This window comes from Squalius cephalus (assembly GCF_949319135.1).
Source record: "Squalius cephalus genome assembly, chromosome: 11".
Lineage (NCBI taxonomy): Eukaryota > Metazoa > Chordata > Actinopteri > Cypriniformes > Leuciscidae > Squalius > Squalius cephalus.
In genome coordinates, this window is record NC_137132.1 from 19,279,532 (window position 1) to 19,290,194 (window position 10,663).

At 34.5% G+C, this 10,663-nt stretch overlaps 2 protein-coding genes across 2 annotated transcripts in view; both read left to right on the forward strand.

Moving 5' to 3' along the window:
• The window catches only part of clip3 (CAP-GLY domain containing linker protein 3), a 769,717-nt gene that overhangs the window by 347,463 nt on the left and 411,591 nt on the right, over positions 1 to 10,663 (forward strand). The gene's annotated exons all lie outside the window — the stretch shown is intronic.
• Positions 1,144 to 9,222, forward strand: pitpnaa (phosphatidylinositol transfer protein, alpha a). The gene is made up of 12 exons (XM_079886047.1): positions 1,144 to 1,316; positions 2,493 to 2,523; positions 5,051 to 5,199; positions 5,317 to 5,408; positions 5,564 to 5,571; positions 6,089 to 6,163; positions 6,299 to 6,382; positions 6,459 to 6,536; positions 6,628 to 6,738; positions 6,928 to 7,050; positions 8,372 to 8,439; positions 9,036 to 9,222. Exons 1-11 carry the CDS (start codon positions 1,300 to 1,302, stop codon positions 8,417 to 8,419), a joined length of 816 nt encoding a protein of 271 aa, XP_079742173.1. The 5' UTR covers positions 1,144 to 1,299; the 3' UTR covers positions 8,420 to 8,439; positions 9,036 to 9,222.

Consider the following 10,663-nt stretch of genomic DNA (forward strand, 5'->3'; position numbering starts at 1 on the left):
GGGTTATGTTAGTAAACTGTACAGTAGATGGCAGTGTGGCATCAGTCAAGAGTTTGCTCAACCTTTTGGAGAACTGTTATCTTTTTTTCCCCCAAAAAGATTGTAATTTAAATAAGCATTTCTATAAAACAATATACTAGACTTCAGAAATATGCTCTGATCAGAAAATTAACAGGATGGGATGCCTAACAGGATGGAATATAACAGAATACTACTTGTTTGGTGGTTTATATATATATATATATATATATATATATATATATATATATATATATATATATATATATTTATTTATAGTAAAGATTTATATTGTTTGAATAAATTATGTTCTTTTTTAATTTTATTCATCTATGAATATATATATATATATATATATATATATACATACATACATTAAGCAGCACAACATTGTGTTTCCAACATTGATATAAGCTGAGTATCAATATTAGAATGATTACTGAAGGATCACGTGACACTGAAGACTGGAGTAATAATGCTGAAAATTCAGCTTTGCATCACAGGAATAAATTATATTTTAAAGTATATTAACTTTGAAAAGTATTATTTTTATTTTTATTATTTTAATATTTCACAATATAGTGTTTTTTCTGTATTTTTTTTTACCAAATAAATGCAGGCTTGGTGAGCATAAGAGACTTTTTCATTGTTTATAAATTGCGAGTTTAATACTTTATCAAATGTTTTAAGGCCAGAATATTGAAGAGGAGAACAACATTTTCATGATAAATATGATTGTACTGTAGTACAAGTGCTGAACATACATTAAAGTGGAATGGAGAAAGACTAGTTAGCTATCGTCAGGCTGACTGGAAAGTCAGGTGTGAGACAGGATAGGCTTAGATTTAAATACAAAAACAACTTCACACCCAAATCCCTTCTGTTAGGTCTCGTCCTAAATTTAAAACCAGCGGAACAAGAACATCTACCTGACATCCATGTGGACACACAGTCACAGTTTCTATAAACCTCCTGTGTGTGTGTGTGTGTGTGTGTGTGGTGTTTGTGTGAGTTAAATATCAAGGCAGGGTGTGTCGCAAGCGTTTATGTGCGGCTCCTGACCAATCAGATTCGCCCATGGCCCGGTTTTCATTCTAGTGGGTGTGGTTGCCGTGACGACGCGGCGATCCTGTCGACATCTTTCAGGAAATGAATTTAAAGAAATTAGAAATCCAGGAACTTGAACTGAAACAAGACGCGACGGGGAGGACCGAAGAACCGAAGATTAAACCCTCTTTAAACTAATTTGAATGTTGGGCACGTGGAACCGAAGGAGATAACATGTTAATAAAGGAATTGTAAGTAATTTAGTATGATTTAACTGAGCCGAAGTTTTGATCTCGCGCTGAGCTTGAGTTTGCGGCGCGCGCGTGTTTGGGAACTTTCGCCGGCAGCTGCCAAATGAAGTAGATTGATATTATTTTGACTAATGAATTATGAATGTTTTTTTTTTCGGAGTGTTCATTAAGTTAAATCAAACAGTCCAGAGTTTGATCTATTATCCTATTTCGGTCTATATTGTTTATATTCCAGCCAATCCCAATTAGTTTAGATCAATCATCAGTTTATTTGTGCAAAGTGAAAGAAAAAAATCTTTACTTTTTTTGAAGTTACTAAATTCTTTAAAAGCTGCAGGTACTAAGTGTGATTGTCACATGCTACCGTTCTGCCGGTCACGCGTCATAATGCACCGGTGTGCACGTTACACACGTCAAAGTGCACTTTGAGACTTTGTGCTGCTATCATATACTGTACATATTCAGGAATTAGTCCTCTAACCAAATTATGACAGTCATATTTACATAACAAGAAATTGAAATGCTGCCTGATCTATATGAACTGGAAAATATTACATTAGACGTCACTACGTTGATGTTATTATGATGTCATTACAGCCATATTGGTTTTTATAATGCTCGAGATGTGGCTGAATATGGTGATTAACAACTTTTAATTCGACACGTCATGGAAAACATGAGAATTATCAGGGGGAAGAATGTGGGAAGTAATCCTGGTTTTAAAAGATTACTCTGCATTTCTTCATGAGTTTAACTGTTAATGTGCTTGTATTTTGTTGCGCTTGGATGTAATAAAATTCTCTGGCGCTTTAATTGTTTAGAATGCAGACATCTACCTTTTTAATTTTATGCCACATATCACACCCATATAGGCCAATATCTTATTCTAATTTGAATAATGAGGTAAACTCATTATGAAACAATATTATCAGATCATGGCTGTTTAATGACTGCAAAGAGACAAGAGACAGGTCAGGTTACTGAATAAAGCAACTTCAGTTCTTATTAACTAAAGTGCTGTTATTTATAAGATGTTATTAATGACATTGTCTTCAGAAGGTAAAACTGGGCTTGTGGGATACTTTATCAAAAAAAAAGTGATTTAAATGAAGGAAGAGTTCAAAGGTCACCATGGTATTTTTGCTGACTTATTTGCCTTTCTGTTTTGTCTTTCAGTCGAGTCGTCTTGCCCATTTCTGTTGAAGAGGTACGTGCAGTCATTTTTACTTTTTCTTGAGATGTTACAGGTGCTTCTTTGTTATTTATGTTTATTTGAAAAAATCTATTGTAATCTAGTCATAATTTGAAACGTCCATGTTGAGGCTCATGGATGTGTTTTGGCATGATGACAGTTTTTCTGTGACTCCGGCTTTCCAGACTCCACCCGGTTTGTTCTGATGGGCAAGAGTTTAGACATTCAGAATGATGAATTGAAACAGTCTGAGGTTTGTGTGAAAGTGGCCTAGTTAACTGCATGCCTGTAGTGTATACAGTAGACAAGGACAGCCTGTAATTAATTGTAACCCGAGACCAGGCTTATCAGACTTTATCAAGTGTACCATCTCTGCTCCAGCTTACCAAGCAAAGGTTGAATTTGTTTATCCTTGTCATTTCTTTCCCTCGCTGTTGTAGTATTTGTTGATTTAGGTTGGTGTGTTTTTACCCTGGGTATCGGAGCGCCTCGCTGCCATCGTTCTGTATCTGTAGTGTTTGAATAAGAAATCATTGTTGAAGAAGTCAATTGTTCTTGTCTAAACGGCAGTAAAACAGACACAGGTTTGGCGTGTGTAGTTGCATTCCTTTCTCTTCACCTGCGCAAAAGGCCACATAATATAGACTGGTGGAGAATTAAATTACCCAACCAGCTGAATCGGGAAGCACATAGAGGATATTACATTGTGGAAGCTGGTTTTGTTCGACGTGCAGTCAGAGAGCAGGGGCTGCTGGGAGCTGCATGACTCGTGTGTGGATGTCAGTGTGTGTGGGGTTTTTTTATTTTATTTTTTTAACTGGTTTAATCATAGAATGTTTTATATGCACAATACACTGGTACCTTTATTTTGGTTATCAGCCTATATTTGAGGGGTTTGAGAGGTTTTTATTTTATTATCAATATCATCAATGTTGTGCATCCTCATGTCCTCTAAATTTATACAGTGCTGGTCAGAATTATTTGCCTCCTTGGTAAATATGATCAAAGATGGCTGTAAAAAAGAAATCTGCATTGTTTATCCTTTTGATATTAAAAAAAAAGAACCTTTTATTGAAGTAAAAGAATTGAAAGTGGGGGGAAAAATCACATTATGAAATAAATGTTTTTCTCTAAAACACGTTGGGAACAGTTATGTGCCCCCTTTTATTAAATACTTTTTGCAACCTCCTTTTTCGAAGATAACAGCTCTGAGTTTTCTCCTATAATGCCTGATGAGTTTGGAGAACACCTGACAAGAGATCAGAGAGCATTCCTCCATACAGAATCTCTCCAGATCCTTCAGATTCCCAGATCCATGTTGGTGCTTCTTCTCTTCAGTTCAGCCCACTCATCATCTATAGGGTTCAGGTCAGGGACTGGGATGGCCATTGCAGATGCTTAGTTTTGTGCTCAGTGACACATTTTGATGTTTGTTTTTGGATCACTGTCCTGTTGGAAGATCCGAACATGGCCCGTTATAAGATTTCTAGCAGAGGCCGTCAGGTTTTGATTTTTTATCTGTTGGTATTTGATCGAATCCTTGATGCCATGTATCTGAACAAGATGTCCAGGACCTCTGGGAGAAAATTAGGCCCACAGCATTAAAGATACAGCAGAGTATTTCATTTTACACATGGGATACTTTTTATCCCTGTGTGCACCAAACCCATCTTAAGTGTTTGCTGCCAAAAAGCTCTTTTTTTGTTTCATCTGTCCATTTCATATTGTGATTTTTTTTTTTTTTCACTTTTTAATTCTTTTACTTCAATGAAAGGTTAGATTTTTGCTAATTTAATTTAATAAAATAGCAAAAGGATTAATAATGCAGATTTATTTTTTTATAGGTATCTTTGATCATATTACCAAGGGGACAAATAATTCTGACCAGCACTAACGTCATCTAACACTCAAAACACTTAATTTTAAAACACTGTTGTTAAATGTAATCTTTAACAAATCTTAGAACAAATGTCAATTTCTTCATACTGTGCGTTATAATGTTATGCTTAAATTCACCATGTTTCATGACTTATTGATGTACACAAATTATGGTAACACTTTACAATATTTGTTAACATTAGTATTGTTTAAAAATTAGTATGGATTTTTAATATCAACAATATATCGGTTATGTGTCATAACATTAAAATAATTATCAGTGTACTGTTGCAGCCAGAATTAGAATAAAATGGTTAGGATTGGTTTCCAAAGTGATCAAAACTGCTAAAATATTTTTCCACTTTTACTGTTTGTCTAACTAGAGGTGCACTTGCATTTGCTAGAAACAGCAGACACCAGTTTCCCTCTTTTCTGTCATCAGATTATAGGGTTTGAACACTTCCTCTATAATTGTGTCCGTTTGTTTATGGCACACCAGCCTGTATGTGGCTATATATTTATGTAGATGTTGAATCCTCTCCCAGCTTTGTACGCAGCCATGACATGACATAATACATTCATTTTTAATGTGTTTTTGTTTGTCATTATACTGTAATAATTTGCATATGACCAAGTCAAGTTGACATTATTCTCTCACGTACAGTACCAGGTGGGTCAGCTGTTCTCTGTAGCCGAGGCTAGTAAGAATGAGACAGGAGGTGGAGATGGGGTGGAGGTCCTGAAAAACGAGCCCTACGAGAAGGAGGATGGAGAGAAAGGACAGTACACGCACAAGATCTACCGCTTGCAGAGGTAATAATCATAATATGAATGAATCAGTGCTGTGGTGTATTTTCAAGTGCCATCAAGCAGAAAAATTGGTTATAGTCTGCATCTCAGTTTTTCTTTGGGATTCTCTGTCTTATGCAGTAAAGTGCCAACTTTTGTACGGTTACTGGCCCCTTCATCCGCCCTGAATATCCATGAGAAGGCCTGGAATGCTTATCCTTACTGCCGCACAGGTACCGCACACAGTAACACAGCTTAGCTTAGCCCTGGAGCTAAATGTACACAATAACGCATGATTGATCTATTAAATGCAGAACTCATAGGAATGAGGAAATTCACTGTTTTTTTTCTCTTTTTCTTGCGGTCCCTACTTCATTCATTGCTCCAGTTCTTACGGTGAGTGTATGAGACACCTGTGTGTAACTAAATTAAATATTTCCTATTAATAATCAGCATTAGCAATTAAGCAGGTTTTATTCTTATCTATACGCTACTCTTCAAAGGTTTGGGATTGGTTAGATTTTTTTTTAATGTGTTTTAATGGCTCCAAGGCTGCATTTATTTGATTTAAAAAAACATTAATATTGTGAAATATTCTTACAATTTAAAATAACTGTTTTCTATTTTAATATATTTCAAAATGGAATGTGATGCAAAGCTTAATTTTCAGCATCATTACTTCAGTCTTCAGTGTCACATGATCCTTCAGAAATCATTCTAATATGCTGATTTGCTGCTCAAGAAACATTTCTTATTTTATTTTTTAGCATTTATTTGAATTTTTTTTTTTTTTTATCAATTCTTACTAAATAAAAGTTATCTTAAGTAAGTCTTACTGACCCCATACTTTGAACAGTAGTGTGTCTGTATAACAAATTTGTTGTATGTTTTTTTTAATGTTTTTTTTTTATAGAATGAGTACATGAAGGACAATTTTTTAGTCATGATTGAGACGTGGCACAAGCCAGACCTCGGTGAACAGGACAATGTGAGTAGGCAGTCGACGTTATGTTGATTAATGCGCAAAATTATCTGAATTCCACATCACCACAATGAGCAGGAAATCCATTTTAAATTACAAGTGTCTGTAAGGGTCTAACCTTGTTCTTTCTGTTTTCTGAAGGTCCATAAGCTTGACCCCGAACAGTGGAAGAAGGTCGAGGTTGTACACATTGACATTGCTGACAGGTCTCAGGTGGACACTAAGGTAAGGAAAACTGAGTGTTTACTTTCAATGCATGATCAAACTTTGAGACTTGCTGACGGTTTAAACGTCTTCACAGGACTACAAACCAGACGAGGATCCAGCCACATTTAAATCACAGAAGACTGGTAGAGGGCCATTAGGACCTGACTGGAAGGTCTGTATTCTTTCTTAAATTGTTTCTAGATATAGCTCCTGCGTTTTTGTAGAGTTCTGCAGTTGATCAACTTTGTTCCTGTGTGTTGCAGAAAGAACTTCCTCAGAAGACGGACTGTCCTCATATGTGTGCCTATAAACTAGTCACTGTCAAGTTCAAGTGGTTTGGCCTGCAGAATAAAGTGGAGAGTTTCATCCACAGGGTATTAAACTTTAAAACACCTCATGCTGTGTTCAGTTTGACTCAACAAAATGTCCATCGTGGAGGTGCAGTTTAGAAAGATAAACAGTTAGTGTTTGTTCGTTTTATTCGAGGGCTTGATGTTTGTGTGTCGGCCTAGTGCTAATGCCGTGACTCATGAAACTTTAATGTTTGTTTGGTTTGACTTCAGCAAGAGAAGCGTCTGTTCACCAACTTTCACAGGCAGCTCTTCTGCTGGATAGACCAGTGGATCAATCTGACCATGGATGACATCCGCCGCATGGAGGAGGAGACGCAGAAAGAGCTTGATAACGTGAGTTCAACAGTAAAACAATCATTTATAACATTCACAGGTTTTCAAATATGATGCAGTACAGTCTTATCGTTAATTAAAACCATTTAAAAAAAATAAATAATAATAATAATAATATATATATATATATATATATATATATATATATATAATTATTTTATTTCACCTTTATTTCAATATCAGATGAAAAACGTAACTTATTTCCGTTAAGTTCTAAAATTTCATTTAAGTATTAAAACCACTAAAACAAATAAATGAAGGCTAAATAGAAGAAAAAAAACAAGAAAAATGACAAAAGCACGAGACAAAAGTGAAAAGATAAAAGCTAATTCATAATATTAATAGTATATAAATAACACTAAATAAACACTGAATGCAGTAAAGATCCAGTGCTGAATGACCTTGGTCAGAGGAGATATTTAATCTATATTTAATTTATGGATACACTGATATTAAAGTTCTGGCTGAGACCAATAAGCAGAAAATTATTTTCAAGTCCAGACTAATTGATATGGGGTTCGTACAAGGTGCTTAAAGTACGTGAAGTACTTGAATTTGACTTTTTGAAATTTAAGTCCTGGAAAACCCTTGAAAAGAGATGTTTTTATGAAAAGGTAATTGAAAAATGCTTGAATTATTAAAAGACTATATTATGTAAAATTAGTGTTTATCTTTTCACACAAAATTAACGCTACAACCCATCTGATATAGATATAGAGCCATTTTGAATGGCTATGAGTGTGATATTGCTCATATAAATATCCATGTATATGATACAACATTCATTCTTCAGGTCAATCATATATTAATGGGAGAAAATAATCTGTTTCAATAAGGAAAGCGATATCTTTTGTCGTAGTATCCTTTCAGTGGTTAAGGTTACCAGTCATTGCATGCGCTGCACTTTATTTGTACCATTTTGTTTTATTAGTTTATTTTTGTCTATTTACCTTTTTTAGAATTTGAAAGATAATAAAGATGTTGTTTGATAAGTGATCTCTGATTGTAGTCCTTGAAAACCTAAAAAAAGTAGTGCTTAAAGTCCTTGAAAGTCCATTTCATTTTACAGTATCTGTATGAACCTTATGATAAATGGCAAATATTAGAATTTATTTATTATTATTATTTACTTCATTTTGAGGTTTGGTAAAGATTACATTTAACAGTCTTATTAAATTATTAATGTTTTAAAGATTAACTTTAAGTGAGCGGTAGATGACAGCAAAGGTCTAAAAGTAAAAATGGAATGAAGCATGCATAATTAAATATCCAATATTGACAAGTCTGAAATTTTTCCCTTTTTTTCTTTTTCTGCCCATAGATGCGAGAGACCGAACCAGTGAAAGGCATGTCTGCCGCAGACGAATGAGGCGCTTGTTTATTGTCACTGTAAGTAAAGATGTGCAGATGGTTTATGTTTATTTATTCACACTAACTCTGCCCACCAATTGTCTGATTGAGCCAGACAAAAATACAAAAGAAACTGATAACTGGATCAGTGTTGTGGAGTTAGGTAGGTGACGTTAGCTCTTGACCAATCCAAGTTCAAATCCAACTTTTTTCTTTTCCCATCACATATCAGCTCGGAGAGGAGTTTATTTTAAATAAAAATTGAGAAAATATTCCAAAAGTGGAAATAAAATGCCTAATGGGTATAGAATAGTGGGTATAATGTGATTAACGGGTAGAGTTAGGGGTAGGGGAGGGCTTTTGTGGACAGGGACAAGTTAAATCATTTTTTTTTATAATATACTATTATACATTGAGGTGCAAATAATATCTGCCACTATTTGTATAAGTGGCATCTTACTGTTTTTTTACTGAAAATACTGCTATTTTCACTTAGTGTAAATAGCAACAAAAAGTATTTTATTTACACTGTGTAAATTGCGTACATCGCTGCCTTTGTTTATATGTGGAGGAATAACCAAAAATTTTGTATTTGTATTATTATTATTATTATTATTATTATTTTGTATTTTCAGATGTTGCTGTCTCTGCAGTGTGATGGGCTGCTCTCTCGCTTTCATACTCTTCACTAGTTTCTCTCTTTTCTCAACATCTGCACACAGGAGATTCTATCAAGAGGTGTTTCTTACACTAATTAATAGCAACATCTTTTTTTTCCCAGCCCATGTTTCTACCCCATGTCTATTAACTTTTATTTTAAAATTGCCTCCATAAATGTTTTGCTTAAGTTGACTGACATCAGCTCGTGTTTAAAAAAAAAAAACCCTCACTATCTTTGTCACCAGCATGTTTACATGTTTCTCTAACAGACGTTTCCACCCTTGATGTATTTGCTTCAGGTTTCGTTTGGCCTCATGCCTCATGACAGACAATAAACCAGGAGTTTATGGTATTAGAGTGTTGCAGCTGACTCATTGTTACTCATAAGCCACTTACTCAGGACTTTTTGTAGATTTGAAAGGACTGAATTCTTATAATGTGGTAATACCAGGTTTACAGTTAAGGCGTAAAAATAAACTCACTTTAGGGTCTAGGGAGGTAAATATCATGTTATGTTGGATTGGAGATGTATTAGCACATGTTTTGAGATATACATTGTGCCTCTGTCACACAAGGCTTAATTATGAACTGTATTCAATGTTTAAACGGTATTCTGCTGCTCTGTTCCACTTTCTCCTTAATACTCTGTGTTTACTGGACTTGGATACAATGTAATACTCATTTCATTATTGTCTCATGACCTAATAATGATATTAAAAAGAATTTATATTATAATTGGCTGTAGAATATATTTATTTATTGGGCTGTAAGGGGTGTGGTGATAGTGATAACTCGTTAAGCAAATCTTTTTTCACAAATTATTTATTATATTTTATTATTTATTTATTATTTAAAAATAAATATAACTAGTATTGATTGACAGCTTATTTGACCTATTTTCCTTAAGGATGGTTTACTTTGATCCCATTAGCTGCTCTTTAACAAACTATTTAACTTTCTTCTGGCATTTACAAAGTGATGCAGGTAATAAGCACAGTGACATTAATATTGCTTTAAAATACACTAACAGCTTTATGTAATGCACAAACTTGGCAGTCTAAACAATGAGTTAGCGTAGTAGATCAAATGAACTCCACTAGTGATGTGTGTACTTTGCAGCCAACAAATGCACTTGACCGTTTGTGTTTCACTAATGTGCAATGCTGAAACAGTCAAAAACAACCTAGCTAATTCTCCGCATAGTTGGATAAGAAAATAAAGGTGGTTAACATCATTCAGGATAATGAAACTCCTTTGTGATAGCAGAGTTCCCAGATCTGTGTAACAAGGAGCCCATGTGCCAATTAAAACGTGGACAGTGACCAATTAAAATAGTCCAAATACCAACTCAAAATATGACACTCGCTGTCACTGATATGCACATTGTTTTCACTTATAAAAATCATCTTACCTTAAGACTGACAGGAGAACCAATTATATCTTCCTCTTTATTACCAGTTACAGTACAAAATAAACATGAATTAACATCAGAGGGTATGTTGAAAGAACCAGTACAACTTTCTGAAATGCATCATGTCTCATGTAATCGCTCAATCAGTGTTTCAACCGCAAATAAATCAGCTAGTAAACAATGTGTCAGGTA

Bases quoted from the DNA above. Each gene is read 5' to 3' on its own strand.
- pitpnaa (XM_079886047.1), top strand. The intron at 6,383-6,458 runs GTAAGGAAAACT...ACGTCTTCACAG, and splicing joins GGTCTCAGGTGGACACTAAG to GACTACAAACCAGACGAGGA. The intron at 6,537-6,627 runs GTCTGTATTCTT...TGTGTGTTGCAG, and splicing joins CATTAGGACCTGACTGGAAG to AAAGAACTTCCTCAGAAGAC.